Below are 19,652 nucleotides of genomic sequence, written 5' to 3'. Positions count from 1 at the left end.
CTCCAGAATTTCCAACGTAAATGATACTTAATAAAAATAAATATATAATATGGTTTTTTTTTTTCATGGTAGGATAATTGGGCGATTTTGGTTCATAAGATTTCGATCGTGCTCAGCATTCAGCAGCATGTTGTCCTTTTGTTTTCAACATGGCTCAATTAAAGAGCTGTGTTATCATTCAAACCCCATTGTTTACCCTAAATTGATGGGCCGGCCCAAGCAAATGGAACCATAATTCAAAAGCATTTCAACTAACGGCTAGTTCATTGTATTTTGTTTAGGGCAAATATGCGCACGCGCCAACGGTCAAATTTTCACGCCATTCCCTTTTATAAACCCCAAAGTTTTACCCTGAACGCGTATATTATTCTATTTTCTTTGAATCTTGAGCTACCCACTCTTTCTCTCTCTCACTTTCTCTCGCTGCAATACTCGTTTCAATGGAGACTCCATCCACAACAAGAAGAATCACAAGATCATTGGCTGCTTCCAACAACATTCCAAGTAAGCATCTCTTATATAATTTGAACAAATATGTTATGTATTATTTCGTTACCTAGTATCTTCTTATATTATCTTTTTCAAAATTTAATTTTGGAGAATGGGTTTTCATTTCATTTGGTTAGAACAAAAGAATGAAGAATCGGAAAAGAGTGTATCAAAAACAAGGCAAAGAAACAACGGGCAACAACAGCAGCAAGATCGGTGTGCGCTGGTTGACATATCAAACGACTCGCCAATTGTGGGGCTTGCAAATGGCAACGATCTTGAAACGCCGTTGTCGTCTATAGCGAAGCAAAGAGTGAAGAAAACGCCGGGGTCAGGAGAGGCGTTGCTGAGGGGTCAGGTGAAGACCCTTTTGCAGAAAGTGGAAGAAGAGGCTGAAATTTCGAAGCTTTCGATGGAAATTCGTCCCTTTCTTCAACTTGCCAACTCTCCAATGTCTCTTCTTGCACCCACTCCCGCTAACACTCCCCAAATCCCCAATCTTCCTGCCCTCAACAATGGTGACTCTGCGTTGACCTTGGTGTCACCACCACCTTCTTCTGTCGTCGAGGAACAACTGATTTCTCGGGTTAGTCTCCGTCACAATCGTAATTTCATTTTATTTTCTAGCCTTCTTTTTCCGTTTCCGAGAGAAATTATTGTTTTATCAATATTTAATTTTATGTAATGAATAATTTTAAATCATCTTAAATATTTTTATTATAAAAATTATTATGAAAGTACTATAATTTATTTATTTATTTCCATTTGTAACAATCCTCTAAATACAGTATGTACCTTTTCACATGAAAAAAAATATTCATTTCACATTTGTGTGACAGTTATTTGATAGGTTTGAAAATATTATTTTCCTATCTTATAGGATACACTTATTTATTTATTTGATATGTTGAATACAATATGCATTAAGAATATAGTAAAGTTAATATGTCTTCCTCTTTTCTGTGGCAGGTGGTGAATCAAATATTAGAAGGAAAGAATAATGAGAATAATGAATGCGAAAAGAGTGTGATAAGTAGGTCCCTCCTGTTGGATTTCTCGGACAAATCTGAGGTTTCAGAATGCTCGTCCGAGGTGACATATCAGGATGTAACACAAGGGAGTTGCGCCACCGAAGATGATGGAGCCTCTATTTGGTCAATACAAGTCAACGCAAGCACACATGACGAAGATGATGATGATGATGATGAAATGGCTGAAAAGGAAGACGAGGCAGAAGATTATTATTATGAGGATGCTGAAGAAGAAGAGTGTTACGATGATGACAATGATGATGGAGGGTTGTTACTGGACGAGCTTTGTGCTGGCTTGAACAACATTAGTGTGAATGAAAAGGGTCGTGGGAAGCACACAAGGTTTGTATACAACAGTGATGACGAGATTGTGGAAGAAGTGGAAGTAAAATGCTGCGCCGAGAGTGCTTCGTCAAACGTGTTGCATTTGAAGGGGTTGCCAACCCCAAAAGGAAAGCACCTTCGCTTTCCTGAGGACGAAGAAGAATAATCTGATTTCTGGTTGGTTCATGTTGTGGTTGGGTTGTCTTTCTTGACACCACTGTTTTTGTTTTTGGCTTTGGCCATTGTATTTTTTCTTTCTTGGATCCAGATTCTCCGGATGCGTTTACATTTTGGTCGTGATTGGACTTCCAATCAAGTTTTCTTCTCTGATACCTTAATTCCCACAATCATTCTTCCATTTTAATCAATACAAAAATCATCAATAAAATAAAATTTAATAAGACACACAAGGAAGGGCCAATGATGTCTATATCAACTTTTCCTGTCTGCTGAAAAATTAACCGGCCAACAGAGTCTCATTAAATATCATATACCATTCAATGAAAGAAATGTATACTTGAAAATTTTTTTTTCTTTTTTTTATTTAATACTTATCATATAGTAAACAAGTGTAATAAAAAAAATACTTGACCAAGAATACTTGTTAAAAAAAATTATTTCTATTGTGAGAATTTTTTGGTGCAAATGTCAACAAGAAAAAGACAATTTTTTTCACGCGTCAGATCTAGAAAAAATTGCTAGAAAGTTATTAATTTTTGTTGAAAAAAATAATTAATTTTAAATTTTATAACGTGTAACAAACCAACTTGACCAAGAATTAGTTGGATTGATTGAGTAGCCGAGTCTAAAAAATAATAATAATTATTAGCTGAGTCTCAATAATAATAATAATAATTATTATTATTATTATTTTAATTGAGTTGTTCTCCATGTCAAGATTTGGTTATCCAACACAACTTGGCTGGCTAGACTTAATATAATTTTACTCTAAAACTTGACTCACTCATTTTGTCTTGGGTTTAGTCGAATTAACTAAATTTACGCTATATGTGAACACTTCTAATGTTAAAAACACTGATTTGAAGTACTCTAAACAGTAACCAAAAAATAATTAAGAAACAAAATGGTGTCAAATTCTTAAAATATTGAACATTGAAAATTTTCATCATTTATACAATAAAATTTTCTTATTTTAAAAAAGAATACTTTTGTTTCCTTGCTCTAGCATTAGTTAACATTATTTTTTCAAAATATCCCAATTCTTCAAAAAGAAAAATTATTTTGACATGAAAAAAAGGTAATAACAAGAAAAATGAAACTCCTTACGATTTAAAATAGTTTGCCATTCAAAGTTTTAATTAGTTACTGTAAATATCATTAAATACTCTCCGTCTCTCATTTTGTCTCTTTTTTCATGGGTCCACTTTGGGCTCCTTCTGGACATACATCAGTTGTGAGTATTTTTTTTTCCATAAAAATACTTGAATTTTCTTAAAAACTGATGTCCAAAACGAAGACCCATTTCAGTTCTCAAGTGAGGTCCAAACCAAAGAACTGTGGAACGGGATTACAGGTAACACGTGCAAGTCCAACAAGACATGATAAAAGGGAAGTGGATAAGCATTAAGCAAAACATAACCACACATTAACCTCGGCCACGTTCAAAGAAGCCATGGAAACCATCTCTACCTGTCGAAACTCGTCTTCCCCCATCATTCTCACTAAACATTCACTGCCATCAACGAGGCACAACCAAATCTTCCTGCCCCAACGTCATGGTTCTCTCAGTTTCAACCCCATCAGCTGCAGTAACAGTGACAGTAGTAGCAGTAACACAAACACGAACGCAAACGAGGATGATTCAAATTCGGTTCAAGCACCAACCACAACACCCCCTAGAGCTGTGGAAATAAGCTTCAAGAGAAGGTCAAGGAGGCAAGCGAAACGACTGATGGAGATGGGAACAGATTCAAATAGTAGGCAATCCACAAAGCCAAAGGTTCCAGAGACTCCTAAGAAATGGGAGGACATGACTTTAAATGAGAAAGCAATCGAGCTATACATGGGAGAGAAGGGTGCTCTCTTCTGGCTCAACAAATTTGCCTATGCTTCAATCTTCATCATGATTGGGGGTTGGATAGTGTTCAGGTTTTTGGGTCCTGCATTCAACCTTTACCAGCTGGATGCTCCTCTATTGTCTCCTTCTGATGTGTTCAAGTGATCTTCATCTCAAGTTTTGAACTTGGTTAATAATCTGCCTAACTTTTTGCTTTTGAGCAGAGATGCTCACGAATTATGTTACTCTGCTTGCTATAGAAAGAATTCAGTTTGCATTTTGCCATAGTACTATTGTTGTTATATTCACAATTTCCGGAGCGCAAAAACCTATCATCACTTTTAAGAGTTGCAATGAACCACCTTTTAAAAAATATATCTCGGATACAAATACTTTCTGCGTCGAGTCGATGAATCTACTAAGTGTAACTGAGAATCGATACTTACGTAATAAGTGAGTTACTTTAATCTTTTACTTCTTTTAAATCCTCAGCCTCTAATTTTACCATTCATTTTACTTTTCTTTCGCATCATTTTCTTTAATAATTTTAAGATTTAAAGTGAAGGACTTTTTACAAAATTAAGAACTAAAATGGGAATTTTATTAAGACAAAAATTAAAATAATCACCACTTACTATACGAAGAATAAATAAAATAACGGTTTGTTACCTATTTTACCACTCATAAATGTACTGCTATGAAGTAAAATATGAGTACCCGTGCCAACCCTTCTTACATGTACAGGAAAGTTGGAATATTCTTGCCAATTTTAAGTGAGATAACAGTTTGCAGTTGCTGACAAATTACTAAATTTGCGCAGGTGAACTAAGAGGCATCAAGCAAGAGTTCCATGAATACGCTACTGAACCAAAAAGATTATAACAAAATAACTGAAAATTGAGGAGAAGAAAGAATGGACAAATGAGCTATAGCTGAATAATCACAACTCACCCACAACTCCCTATATTAAACATAATGTTTATAATAAGCATACACCTCTCAGAAACTCAAAAATACAATGCACCAAGTATAAACCACTTATGTCTCATGCAAATAATGAGCCTGTCCAGAATATTAACGTTTGGTTGGCAAATACATGCTTGAAAATCAAAACAAAACTCAGCCAAAACTAGGGCACGTGACATCAATTTAACAAATGAATTCAACATTACACGACATTAACGGGTTGCATGGGTGCCATTCTTTGAGTTTTACACCTGCAAATGATGAGCAGTGATCATTCAGTGAAGTGTGCAACAGAAAATATGAATGTGTTTTAATGGCTTCAAAATGAGTTAAGGAATAATTTTGTCTTCGCTTGAAGGGCCTTTCATTTTCCTCTTTAAACAAATAGAAAATCATATGAATGAGAGAATGACCTGTTACACTGTAGTCTGGAAGCATAATTGTGATTGTTGCAATTTGTGCACATCCAATCTCCACTACGCCATTGCTTTGCTCTAATAGGCAACAGGTAGCAGTATTTAAATTGTGAGCCCAAGAAAGTATGATAGGTTTCTTTAAAGTATTTATACGTAAAATTACAAAAATATAAACATGCACACTTGAATATTATACGAAACTTGAGGGAGACGAATTAGCTACCCTTTTCCAAGGAGTGCAGGTGTCGAAATTTGAGGTGGAAGCAGTGTGGTCATTGGCAAATTTTGTTCTGTACCTGAGTTTATGCTGGGATAAGAGGGGAAGACACCAGGTTTTGGATCTGCACTTGTCCCTACCACTTGCTCTAAACTTGTATATGTTTGCTGCTGATCATTTGTCTGTAACATAAGTACAACTCTTAAGATCTTAAGAGGAATTTAAAACTGTCAAAATAGAATTTTATAACCACAGCAGTGGATCAGAAATTAACCAAAAAAGCACGGTCCTTACAGTTCCTACATTCAATCTCTTGTTGTCCCAGTCATAAACTAACTCTTCAGAAGCTAACCGTTTTGTCCCAAGTGCTTTACACCAAGAAAGTAGAAACAGTGTGAAGTTTTACATCAATTGCAAAAACATAAAAAACATTCTGAATATTAAATAACCAAAAATATCCTTGAGTGCAATGAGCCCCAAGATGATTGGGGATTATCTATAGGAAAACAGAGCAACCATAACAGGGTGTTTCTAAGACTTGAGCACTATAGTATTCATTGATAGAAAGCACATCTTAGTAATTTTGCACCTACAATCTATAACAAGGAAAGAAGCCATACCAGGTGGAAAAGCTTTGCATTTTTTACACTGCAAACAATTTTCAACATTGAATCAGATAAATAGTGAATACTTCATTGCTAGTATAGCAAAACATAATATAGAAGTAGAATTCAAGACTACCTGAGAGCGTGATGAGTAATTGTGGAAGCCACAGTTACAGATCCAGTCCCCATTGCGCCATCCCTTTGGAACAGATAGGTTCTGACTGGTGGAATTTTCATGAGGATGTCCAGAGCTATAATTTCCACCTGGTAGCCATAAGGAAACTGGCTGGACACCATACTTATCTGCTCCTGTAACAGGCCAATTGGAGTTTAAATGCAGTGACTGCGATGGCACACCATTGCCAATCAATCCAATATTCATCTTTTGTTCTGGTCCTCCGGGGCCCCTGGAAAAATAATGTGAATAAGTGGGGAAAGATGCTCCGGTCATTGCAATAGCTGGCATGGCTGCAACCTCCTTTGGTTGTCCGCACTTCTTGCACTTCTCTCTTGATGCATAATTGTTGTTAGTGCAACCTATTGTTCCATTGCATACAAACCCATTCCCACAAAGTAGCCAGAGGGAAAGGAAGCCAAGCATACGCACACCAACACGTCCCACGCACACCAACACGTCCATCCCACACAAAATACACATACAAAAAGCACAAACATCTCAACCTAGTTGATAGCAAGTTCTTCATCTCAATTTGAAACAGACAGAACGTCATAAACCAAAATCAAATGTCATGCTAAAAGTGAGCATCTTTTCAATATCAATTGGGTAGGAAAATCCTAAACACGTATGAAATAAATAGAGCTCAATAAACGGTGGCATACCTGTCGTTGATTGATCATGGTAAGCTTAAAACAAAATACATGAAGCCGGAATGCTAATGAAATTACAACAAACAAACTTTCATTATGTCTCCGTATACTACCCTGCACCACGCAGAGCATGCAAAGCTATGGTTGTCTCAGAAGCTTACCAGTAAGTAACTATTAAGCTTAAATGCATTTCCAATCCTAAAAATATGACTATTTCTGAAATTGATCTTTACAGAATTTTTTTTTACTCGATTTTAGTCCTTAAAAATTACAAAACCCACGTGCTTCCAGGACGTGGTGAGGTACTAAAATGCACTGTTTTTGTAATATGCATATTTAAACCCAAAATATAGTAAACCATACATAGTATCTATCCACTTTGCAAAAGAATACCCAGCAAGTGTAAAAGGGAAGAACCACACTAGGTTTTCTAATTCCATTCCATTCATATGTGAAAAACTAAACTAGCCATTACACGCAGGACCTAAAGCCCAATTCATAGACCATATCCAAAAAACATGAGAAAATAAAAATGAAAAGAAAAAAAGAAACAGCCTAGCAGTCACTGTATTATATGATTACTGAAAATCCAACGACAACTCAAATGATAAAAATGTTTATGCAAAGAGAAAAAGAGAGGGAGAGAATTGGTAGTTGGGGCTAACCGGTGCAGATCCAATCGCCAATACGAGGGAGCCACTTTGAATCAGCGGGGGTTTTGGTATCAACGAGGAGGCGAGGTTGCTTGCATCGATTGCAGAATGATCTGAAAGCGTAGTTTCTGTTGTTGCAACCACTGCACTCCCAATCCCCTTCTCTCCCTTCCCCCATCAATTAAACAGATTCTCAGTCAACTCTCTCTCTCTCTCTCTCTCTCTCTCCCTCGCCTCCACTCCCACACAAACACACCACACCAATTTTGCTTTCCCAGATAAATAAATATACAACACCCAGAGCCCCGAAGAAGAAAGCCAAAGTAAAAATGTCAAATTCAATTTACTGGTGTGAAAAACATATAATTAAATAAGGCTAATTAGGGAATTTAGAAAGCTTTTTATTTTCTTTCTAGAAAACATATTTTTTACTATTACGGATCTTGTGATCAGTTAACATTTTTAGGATATTCGTTAGTCTTTTATTTATTGAATATATATTTATCATGGATTTTTATTAATCTTTTAACCAACATTCTAGGAACATTGGTTAACCAAACTAAACAAAAAAACAAAAAAAACAAAACAAAAAATATTTTGGTATGGCAGTATTAACTAGGCAAAATCTAAGGTTGTGTTTCGCTTACGCATTAAAAATTTTAGAAAAGTTAAAATTTTAAGAAATTTATTGTTTTAAAATATTTAGTTTGGATAAATAGATTTATTTTGTTTTAAACAATTTTGTTTAAATGGAGTAATTAAATTACTTACATTCTTAAAAAAATTATCACCATATTTAATAAAATTAATTAAAAATATAAAATTTAAATTATTAAAGTAACTATAACTAAATAATAATATAAATAGAACATATAATAAATGAAAAATCAATTCTAAATTCTCACCTTTTTTTAAGATTTAGAATTCTAGTCTATTAAAAAAAATTATTAAAATTTAAATTACTTAAAATTAAATATATAAACAACAAATTTTAACTAATAAAATTATAAATTTATTAAAAAATAAATTACTCACTTAAAATATTCTATTCAAATCAACTCTTTGTCTTTATTTGATTTTCCTTGCAGATAGATGATAAACGTCGCAAGTTTTTGGGTCCACCCACGTCGGTATAAAGGAAGAGGGCCTAACAATCCAGGCTAAAGCCCACTCTTAGCAATAATTTGTGTGAGCCCAATTAGAGTAAATTTTGTGTTTTTTTGCAGTTATTTTATTTTATTTGGTAGTTTTTAATTTTAACTTTAAATTTTATATTAAGAAAAACTAATTATCTAAAAGTAAGTATTACTGGTTTAAGTAAAAGAATATATTCTGGAGGAAGACTGAAAAAAGTTTTGCCAGTTGACCGGTTTAGGCTGTAATTTGATTAGAAATTCACAATATGATATTTTTTTATATTTTATATTATTTTTATATTAATGATTGTGATTCTTTTAATATTTTGAAAATAAAAAGATATTAATGTCTTTTTGACTAAACCACTAAATTCATTATTTATCAATATAAAATTAACAGTTATAATTATTTTTTGTGTAAAAGAGAGTATCAAATTCTCCCCATTACAAAGAGTACGGTAACTTTTACTTTTTTTAATTTATTTTAATTTTCACATCTTTTCCATTTCAATAATAATAATAGCTCTACAAAGGCTAACTCCATCTCCTTTTTATTTTAATAACAAGAAACAATATTTAAATTTAAGATATATTACAAATCATAATGATCAAAACATACCAAATTAGCTCATTTGAATTAATTCAAAATAAATTGAGTTTAACAATGAACAATTCAACTGGACTCCCTTTTTAAAGAAAAATGCTAATTCGACTGAACTCAACAACCCAATAAGTTGGCTAACCAAATCTTATAAAAAAAACAAAATATATGTATAAAAAAAGGATTACAAATATTGAAATAAATATTTAAAAACCAAAATATCAAAATAAACTAATATCTAAGTCATTTAGGATTATTAATCTAATTATTCATAATCTTATATTAATAAGAAATAATAAAATAATAATTTTAATTAAAAATCACATATTGACCCAACTTATGTTAAGAAGCATTAAATAACTCTATTAAATACTTTAAATATAATAAAAAGCATGTTTTGAATGCTTTTGATAGCTTTAAGATAATATTTTGATTTCTAATAATAATTATTATTTATTTTTAACTGTTTAACAGGTGACTTTGAGCATACATTAAAAATAATTGTTTAATATATAAGATACTAATTAATCATTTAATAAGGTGAGTATTTGAAAATAGAATATAATTATATTATATAGATAACTACTTTTTTATTCCTATTTATCAAGTATTTATTTCTTATATATATAAGACTAAAGATAATAATAACTATTTTTAATTGAAATTTGAATAATTTGATTTTGTGATATTTTATTATTTACATTTAAGACTTACTATACATACTCATATATAAACCTAGAACATTTGTAAGAAAAAAAGGAATCATAAAACTCTTAAGATTTGAGAATGTATTGGTTTGGAGTTTGGAAGGTCATTTATGAGAAGTGAAGAAGACAAGAGTAAAACCAAAATGAGGGCCTGCAGTTGCATGAGTGTCACTATTGGCTATGCCACGCCACACTGAAAAACAAGCAGCAAACAAAGCGAGCAAAGAGGCGAGGCAATGACACATGAAGCAACAAGCCGTCTGGTGAGTGGTGACATGCATTTTATTTTATAGTTTACTTACTAACATTATTTTTATCATATACCTAATCATATGAGCAAAGGATGGTAATTATGTTAGGGATTCAAACTCAACATTACTGGTTAAATTAGAATAATTTTGGATTAAGCATATGATACTTTACTTGTTTAGTATTTTTACATTTTAAAGGGTTTTGGTATTTCTTTTAAATAAACTAATAAAATTTAAACATGTGTTGCATTTATAATGCATGATTTGTCTTTTAATTTCTTAATTTAAAATAATTTTTATAGTATACCTAATTACACTTTTAGTTTTTATATTTTAACTTGCATTTTTCAAATTTTAACTATTAATATTTGGTTATCTAATTTTTTAATTATTCAAATTAAATTTGTCATCCCAAAAGTTTCATCCAATGTTAAAAATATAATGCAAGTGTGATATGATTTTATTTGTATAAATCATAAAAGAAAAATATATAAATTATTTACATAAAAATACTAAGTAAAATGTATAAAACATAATCAATTTTTTATTTTTATTTAATTATTTCATCATATTTGTTTTTTACAAAATTGAAGAAATTAATAATATATTATATATTTGTTATATTTTTGTTAGTTATTGGATACAATTTAAAAATAAAAGATATAATTTGAATAATTAAAAAATTAAAATAATTAAATATGAACATTTAAATTAGAGGACTAAAATTTCACATAAAGTATGACATACTTAAACCCTTATAATATTATTCACAAGTCTCTCAAAATTTATTATATAAAATTTTATAAACAAAACTTTAATTTATAAAATTTTCCGTATTATCATTTTAACCTAATATAAAAATGTAAGATTCTTTCATTGTAAGCTATTTATCATCAAGATTTTAATATCTTATTTTAATATTTTAACAATAATAAATTAAATATCCAATTATTAATTACATTAATTGAATTTCAATTATTATAGTTATCCAATATAATACTTTAGTATTCTTTAATTCTTTAGGTTATCATATTTTTTAAATTATTATTATTATTATTATTATTATATATAACGTGTTAAAATATTTTAACCCAATTTGAGTGACATTGTGAATAAGTCTTTATTAAAAATAAGATAAAAATATATAAAATTAGAAAAGTTAAATGAGAGATCTTATAAAAAAATAAATATAAGTTAATCTTAATTTATGAGAAGAATTTAGTTTATTTTGTTACTTTTATAGGTATTTACTGAAAAAATTATTTAAATTAAACTTAATTGAAACTTAATTGAAATTACATTTTTATTCTATATAAAAGGTAAACTCTCAATTCTCAAATTAGTTCTTTAGATAATAGCATTTATGTATATTAGTCTTATTTAAATTTTTTGTTGGTCCTTACACATTGTAATACCTTCAATTTTATTACCTTTATTTTTGAAAAAATAGAAATTTTGGTACAGGTTTTTTTTCTGTAATGAGAAAGATCATTCAGAACTAAAGCTCTTTAGAACGCTCTTGCTAAAGCGAGAAGTGAATAAGGATGACCTATCAACTCTTTCGCTGTAATGAAAAAGATTTTTGTTGTAGTTAAAATGACAAATAAGAGAGAAAAATCATGCTCTAGTCTTTGCTCTATAATGAGAAAGTCGCGAGTTTGAAGGGCATTTAAGGTTTTTCAATCAAAAACTTCAATTATAATCCAAGTTATCATTTCTCTCTAATTTCTCATCTCCTTTCTCTCAAAGAAGCTTCTTTTAAACCCTGATCATTTCTTGAATCTAAACCTAAATGTTCATTTTAGTCGACTTCAAGTAAGTTTATCAAAGCTTAGTTTTCGGAACTCTATTCTATTTCTCTGTTTTCTCTTTTATTAAAAGTGTTCTCTCTTAGTGATATATAGGAAGAATCTTAGTCCTTGAGTAATATCTCCCGTCATAACATTGTATTTTCTTTAGATCTCGTAAAAAATGTAGTCTTAGATACTTATTTTCAAGTAAAAAAAATTGATCCCCAATCCTAACCCCTATTCATATGTTTTTTGCTTAGAAATTCAAATTCTCTTGCTTAGGATAGCAAATCCCTAACATTTTCATAAAAATTTACCGTGTAAAAAATGAATTTGTGAATATGTAAAACCTATAATTTGTTTTCATAATTATCTAAACAAAATTTCATAGTAAAAGTTATAAATAAAAATAATTTTTAAGAAGTTTTATAATTTTGTTAGTGATTATTATGCATGAAAAAGACTAACGGGACAATTTAAATAATTAAATGACTAATATATATGATCGCTACTAATTGATGGACTAATTAGAGAGTTTACTCTTAAAATATTTCTTCTACAAACCTTATACACAACTAAATGAGAATAAACTATTAATTAATAACACATTAAATATATACATTTTTTATAATAATAATAATAATAATTATTATTATTATTATTTAAGCTAAGTTGCACTATTAACTTTTTATAATAATAATTACTTTAAAATAAGATTAGAGAAATAAAAAAATCCATACTCATAAATATTTATAAGTATACTCATAATAAATTCTTGCATATTTACAAAATTATTGGGGATATTAATATTTACAAAAAATTTATATGACTTTAAAAATGAATGAGTACACACATAAAATATACTTTTTTTTATATATAATATTATAATTTAATCATTTTGTGATGTGATAATTTTGATTTATAATAATATTTTTAATATATTGGCTTGTAATAACATCATATAATAATAATTTACATGAAATTATCTTATTATAGTATAATATTATAGCATATTATATGATATTTTTTTAAAAAAATTTACTAAATAGTCTTTAAAATATTTTTTCAAAGACAGGTTAATTTCTCTACTATAAGATTAATCTTTAACTTGATAAAATTGATTGAGATTGCATATATAATTTTTTTCTTATAATTTTTTAAAACGTATTTTAACTCGAAGTGTGCCGCTCAATACCCTTATTCACCTACATTATAGCTCAAATAAGTTATGTTAATATTATGGCCATTTTCTCTACCGATGTTGCAACTTTTTTTGTTTTTTTTCTTTGAAAAATCCCACATAGTAAAATATAAAGAAGAAAGGAAAGGAGAAATAGAAAAAGGAAAAGAAAATAAAGAGAAAGAGACAGAGACAAAGAAGTTCCAAATCTAAGGAAGAATAATATGAATAGATCACGTATTAAAAAAATAATTTTTTAATGAAGTTAATGTTGTTAATAAAAAATTACATTTAAAATACTTTTAAAAGTTAAAAGATCAAATTATATTTTGAAAAGTTAGAGTACAGAAAACGGTTTGAAAATAAAAAATATAATTTTGAAAAAAAAAATTACTAGGTCAATTTACACATTTCTAAATATTAGCACTAATATTTAAAGACTAATTTAATTAAAAATATTTTATCAAATAAAAATCATATCAGCTGCTTAACAAGTCATGCAAACAATTTTACCAAGTTAAATAGGAATATTTTAATAGAAAGAACTAAATTTATTCTACCAAGATATGCTAGAACCATTTTGAATAATCACGCCTGTTCTTGTATAATTACAATGACAATTTAACCGAGCTATTTATGCTGTATCACTGTCAATCTTACAACAACAAAGAAGGATCATTCCCCTCCTCTGTCTCACTCTCTACACTCCTTTGACTTCCAAACTCTAACCATTGTCGGATTGTCCTCCACCTTCGAAAACTGGCGATTTATTTAATCTGCCAAAATCACACGACTTAAACTTACAAATCATAGACATTACCTTATCTCCAATTCCCCTTTACACCAATAATTCAATGGAACACAAGGTTATTGGTAACTCCTACAAAAAGTACAACGTGGGTGCCCTGTGTTGGTTAACAGTGTCCATCATTGCAGCTCTCGTAGTAGGTGCCGGTGTTCTTTCTATAGTAACCAAGTTTGATCACTCTGATTCAGCAAAACGTTCTACATCCCCCACCAACGTTGTTCAGAAATATGCCTCTGCTCTTGAATTGGCTCTTCAATTTTTTGACGCCCAGAAATGTAATCTAATGTATATCATGATATTATATTAGTAAGAGCGTATATTATGATTAATATGGTATGCAATCACTTTAATTAATATTAAAAAATAATATGCATGGATGTTATGATTAACATGTTATGGAATCACCTTAATTAAATAATGTGCGTTGTCCGCATGCAGCTGGTAAGCTTCAGAATAACAGGGTTTGGTGGAGAGGGGATTCAGGAGTACGAGATGGTAGTGATGAAGGGAATTTGGATTTATCCAAAGGAATGTATGATGCTGGTGACCTCATGAAATTTGGGTTTCCCATGGCTTTCACTGCTACTGTGCTGTCTTGGGCTATCCTTGAATATGGAGATCGAATGGAAGCGGTGAAGCAGCTACAGTATGCACTGGATTCGTTGAAGTGTATCACGGATTATCTTATTAACGCACACCCTTTTGCAGAAGTGCTATACATTCAGGTGAACTTTTTGTTTCAACTATGTGCTACTGCTTTGAGATTTTAAAGGTTCAGAGATAAAAAATTTAGGTATGAAGAATGGATGTGTTAGAGATGTAAATCCTACCAAAATAAATTACGATCAATTGTTCAAAGTTAATTCTACCAAAATTAATTCCATTGAACTTAAAACAAACAGGCTCTTTAGTCTTCATGTATTTCTTGGGTAAATGAGAAAGAATTTGAAATTTGCGTTTTTGCTGTGATTGAAGGTGGGCGATCCTGAGGTGGACCATAATTGCTGGGAAAGGCCTGAAAACATGACTGAGGAAAGGCCACTCACTCAAGTTAATTCATCTTCACCGGGAACAGATGTTGCAGCAGAAACTGCGGCTGCACTGGCCTCAGCCTCTCTTGTTTTTAAGGAGATTGATTTCACGTATTCTGAGATTCTTCTGGGACATGCTCAGCAGTTATTTACTTTTGCTGATACATACAGAGTTTCCTATAGTGTCAGCATCCCCCAAGTGGGGAAATACTATAACTCATCTGGTTATGGGGATGAACTCTTATGGGCAGGGACCTGGCTATATCATGCAACTAAGGATCCATCATATCTAGATTATGTAACAGAACAGAATGAGAACACATTTGGCAATTTAGGAAGTTTATCATGGTTTAGTTGGGATGATAAGCATGCTGCAACTCAGGTACCAAGTATGATGCAGTGTCGTTTTTTTTTTTTTTAACCTTTTGCACTTTATTTTATTGAATTTTATTAATTTCATCTTTTAAGGTCAAGTTTAAGCATTAAAAGATAGTAATATTTTATTAGAAATCAAAGCATTTATTACACTTTTGTATCTCCAATGTAATAAATTCTTCCTTTTTTCAATAAAAAATTATTATTTTTGAATATTTAAATTCATTCGTAAGGACTGATGTTAACCAAACTGTATTTTATTACATATTCAGTTTTGTAGTTCTTGAATGAGCTAGCCATATTCATTTTGAGGTGGATCTTCTAATTTATGGATTTTTGTGATTTGAGCTAGGTTCTTTTGTCCAGAGTAAATTTCTTTGGTGCCAGTAACATCCCAGATGAGGAGAACCTTGACCTTCAAATGTATAGAGAAACTGCTGAAATCCTCATGTGCAATCTTCTGCCAGATTCACCCACTGCCAGCACCAACAGAACTGAAAGTAGGACTTGATTTCTTCCCTTTACCATTTCCATAGTAAAAGGCTTGCATTTTATGTTAATTATGCCAAAGAAGATGATAACAGGATTCAATCAAATTGTAACACCTCCTTTGGATGAGTATTACTTATACTAACTATAATTACAAAACAGGTGGGTTGATATGGGTGGCACCATGGAACTCTTTGCAACACTCAGTGGCATCTGCATTCTTGGCTGTTCTTTACAGTGACTACATGTTGACATCTCAAACTGAAACTCTGTATTGTAGGGGTAAATTGTATAAGCCCGAAGATCTTCGCAAATTTGCCATTTCTCAGGTATGCAAGTCTCATAAAATGAGATCAGTATTTTCCATCCTTATAATCAGGACTATATTCAACTTCAAAATTTCTTTATCAATCAGCACCTACACATTTTTATACTTCCTGATGTACTTATGTGATTCTGTGTTGCATTTATGCTTGTATTACTTCTAATATGACTGTGTTTTGCCCCTAACAATTTCAGGCAGATTATGTGTTGGGTGAAAATCCTATGAAGATGAGTTATCTTGTGGGATATGGAAGTCATTACCCAAAATATATACATCACAGAGGATCTTCCATTCCAGTTAATGCTACAACTGGTTGCAAGGATGGATTCAGATGGTTTAACTCATCTTACCCCAATCCTAATGTAGCATTTGGAGCTCTAGTGGGTGGCCCTTTCTATAATGACACATATAATGATTTAAGGAACAACTCAATGCAGGCTGAACCAACCACTTATAGTAGTGCCCTCTTGGTTGCTCTCTTATCTGGCTTGGTCGCCAGTTCCTCCCTAGTATGGTCTTTCTAGACTTTATATTTATATGATCCAATTTTGATGTAGCATATGCAAATACAAGTGTATTGTATGATCTATATGTAGCTTCCTAAGGTTTGGTTATTGTTGTATATGTAAATACACCCCTGATATATTCCCTTTCCAAATGGCAATAATTTTGCTATGCTATTACCCTTTCCATAAGTTATGCTTTATTTGGCATCAATACCTACCTACCTTCATAATGAGGGTCTCTTCTACTTTGTTAAGAGAATTAACAGATTCTGTTTCTTAAAAATGCTTGTGAATAAACTATTTAGTATGGAACTTTTCTTTGTCTTAGATAGTGAAGCAGTTAAATGATAAATTTTAGTTGTCTATCACACATGCAATTGTACTCAATGAATTTGTATCTTTTTTCTTATTATAAATGAAAAATTTACTTGCAATCAAAGAGTACCACACCATTTTTTTTATGCTATTATACAGCAAAAATACACTCACGTGATTTAAAACTGACCCTACGGGTACATAACAAATAAAAAAAAAGCTGACCCTATGGATCTGGAGTTTGATATCCTATTCATCATATGTGAGAAAACAAATGTTTTTTTTTTTAATGGCAAGAACGTCTTTTTAAGCTTTGGGATATAACTTTTACTTGTTTCTTTGCTTTTTGGATGCATTTTTTTTTTCAAGAAATGGATGTATTTTTAAGATGTATGAATATTAAAAAAAAGTACGAGACGAAAATAATTATACACATTATTACAGACAATGTTAAGCTTTTTTTTCTTTTATTATTTTATCTTTGAATTTACACAATATTTCATGAGAGTTGCTAGAGACTTGCGAGGGTAGCACATCTGATGCCAGTTGTCAAATATTTGACATTTGATGGTTTTACCTGTTTGAAAAGTTAATTAAATATAATTAATCAACAATTTTTTAACGTGCATTTGAAGATATATAATAAAAATTAATAAATAATAAAATAAAAAAGTTATAGTATATAATTTTATTGTATAATTTTTAATGTATTAAATATTGTAATATATCAATTTTATTATATGTCTTTAAATACGTAATATAAAAACTAGTTAATAAATAAATAGCAATTAGCAACTCATCTTTAGTATTACTTTCTTAAAAAATTGATTCTAGAATAATTACATCTAATTTTGTATATTTCATTAAGAAGAAAATACTAAATAGATACAGGGAAAGCAAAAAAACACCTCGAGTAAATGAATAAATTAATATTTTGAAAAATAGTTTGAGTTTTGTTTTAAAATAAGAAAAGTAATGCTATTTTAACATCTAATTTGAATGTCTGTATTCGAGAACTATAAAACATAATTACTTTTTATTTTGTATAAAGTTTCTACTATAAACTCTTAAATTTAGTGTTAAAACATCATTATTCAAATAAAAATAGTTTAAACTAACAATAGTTTCAAACTATTAAAATGAGTTATCCAATCTTTTTGAGTCAGCAAATTGTAGGTGACAAACTTTAACATATGAGATTAAAAAAGAAAAACTCAAATTTGATTTGAGGCAGTACAAGTGGTATACAAACTTGTTAAAGTTTGAAAATTTGTAGACTTTTAGTGAGTTTAAGTTATATTAGGCTTCATAATATCATGTTAAAATAATTTAGATTTAGTTCAAACTTAAAATTGAAATCTAAATCTTATATTTTATCATGCAAATTTGTACTGACCCAGTTACACATATCTATTTTATCGACTTTAATCTTCATTTTATAAAAGTTGCTAGAAAAATAAATAAAATATTATTTTAAAAAATTTTAGCTTAATTTATTTTTAAATTAATTTTGTAACACCTTAATTTATTTTTAAATAATTTTTAATGAAATAATTTTTATTAAAATAAAAATAATAAAATTTTATTTTGAATAGTTTCAAATACAGAATTTTAATAAAAGTATTTTAAAACATAAAATGTGTTACAAGTTTTACATGACTTATTTTTAATTTTTTTATAAAATTTATAACAGTATCATCTATCTCTTCGCTTGAAGCTAATCAATCATCTTAATTACAAATTTGGTTGACTTTTTGATTTATAAACTTGAAATTTATAGTTCAATTTATTTTTAAATAAATTTAATAATACTTAGAAAATAAAAACGTTCAAATTAGATAAAAAAAAAGTTATATTTATTCTCTTTATATGTCAACATTATTGTCGATCTATACAGTAAAAGTTGAGTTGTCGTTGATAATTTAAGGATGAGAAACAGACGTATGAAACTACGAATAATATCCAATTCAAATAGAAATCAGCAGAATGAAAAAAGAGGTTGACAATTGACTAAAAATAGTGAAAGTTGGTTCAAATCGGTTTTAAAATTTAAAATTTTAAAATATTTTTTAAATAAAGTAAAAAGGTTTTATATATAAAATTTATATTTTATTGAGCATGTATAATAGTCCAAACCTCATATTAAATAAACCAACTTGTATGTAACGGCATTTAAATATGTTTACATTTAATTGATTCATATACGCAACTGATTAATTTGAGTTAACCTGCACACTAATATGCATAATCATTAATTTTTTAAAATTATTTTCCTAAAACAATTAATAAATGGATTAGTTTAGAGAAAAAAATTGATAGAGAAAAACTAAAAAATATTATTTATCGCATTTTTTTTCCATATATTGTATTATTAGATAAAATTTACGTTTCAATTATGTAAAGTGGGTTACAAAATTCACATAAATTTGATATAATGTCATATAAAGTGCGTTGAAAAAATGCCAAACAATGAGAAAAAAAGAAAAGCAAAGAAAAGGATATTTCGTCAAAAAGAAAAAAAAGAAAAGAAAGGGATATTGATTCTCAATTTGTTTGTATGACAAACTTTTGCATAAATTTTGATCTTGAAGA

At 29.8% G+C, this 19,652-nt stretch overlaps 4 protein-coding genes across 5 annotated transcripts; 3 read left to right on the top strand and 1 right to left on the bottom strand.

The window, feature by feature from the left end:
- The first annotated feature begins 382 nt into the window (after window positions 1–382).
- LOC113859265 lies at window positions 383–2,010 on the top strand. The gene is made up of 4 exons (XM_027492076.1): window positions 383–504; window positions 627–1,075; window positions 1,459–1,707; window positions 1,783–2,010. Exons 1-4 carry the CDS (start codon window positions 441–443, stop codon window positions 2,008–2,010), a joined length of 990 nt encoding a protein of 329 aa, XP_027347877.1. The 5' UTR covers window positions 383–440.
- Window positions 2,011–3,383: 1,373 nt separating this feature from the next.
- LOC113859123 lies at window positions 3,384–4,185 on the top strand. Its single transcript, XM_027491938.1, has one exon. The coding sequence runs from the start codon at window positions 3,478–3,480 to the stop codon at window positions 4,024–4,026; it is 549 nt and encodes a 182-aa protein (XP_027347739.1). The 5' UTR covers window positions 3,384–3,477; the 3' UTR covers window positions 4,027–4,185.
- A 606-nt stretch (window positions 4,186–4,791) lies between these two features.
- LOC113857985 (calpain-15) lies at window positions 4,792–7,847 on the bottom strand. Of its 2 annotated transcripts, none has more exons than XM_027490354.1 (7): window positions 7,559–7,847; window positions 6,202–6,602; window positions 6,081–6,108; window positions 5,755–5,828; window positions 5,540–5,642; window positions 5,241–5,321; window positions 4,792–5,078 (listed from the first exon to the last, which is right to left on the bottom strand). In XM_027490354.1, the coding sequence occupies exons 1-7, from the start codon at window positions 7,722–7,724 to the stop codon at window positions 5,011–5,013; spliced, it is 921 nt and encodes a 306-aa protein (XP_027346155.1). In that variant the 5' UTR covers window positions 7,725–7,847; the 3' UTR covers window positions 4,792–5,010. The 2 variants fall into 2 exon arrangements, with proteins under 2 accessions (XP_027346155.1, XP_027346154.1); XM_027490353.1 differs by having other exon boundaries at window positions 4,793–5,078; window positions 5,467–5,642; window positions 7,559–7,840.
- A 6,218-nt stretch (window positions 7,848–14,065) lies between these two features.
- Window positions 14,066–16,763, top strand: LOC113859368 (endoglucanase 2-like). Its single transcript, XM_027492164.1, has 6 exons — window positions 14,066–14,294; window positions 14,458–14,744; window positions 14,995–15,432; window positions 15,778–15,925; window positions 16,077–16,243; window positions 16,434–16,763. The coding sequence occupies exons 1-6, from the start codon at window positions 14,066–14,068 to the stop codon at window positions 16,761–16,763; spliced, it is 1,599 nt and encodes a 532-aa protein (XP_027347965.1).
- Window positions 16,764–19,652: the final 2,889 nt, after the last annotated feature.

Source organism: Abrus precatorius, unplaced genomic scaffold, assembly GCF_003935025.1.
Source record: "Abrus precatorius isolate BTA unplaced genomic scaffold, Abrus_2018 Scaffold2, whole genome shotgun sequence".
Lineage (NCBI taxonomy): Eukaryota > Viridiplantae > Streptophyta > Magnoliopsida > Fabales > Fabaceae > Abrus > Abrus precatorius.
This window is presented reverse-complemented; position numbering and strand designations above follow the sequence as displayed.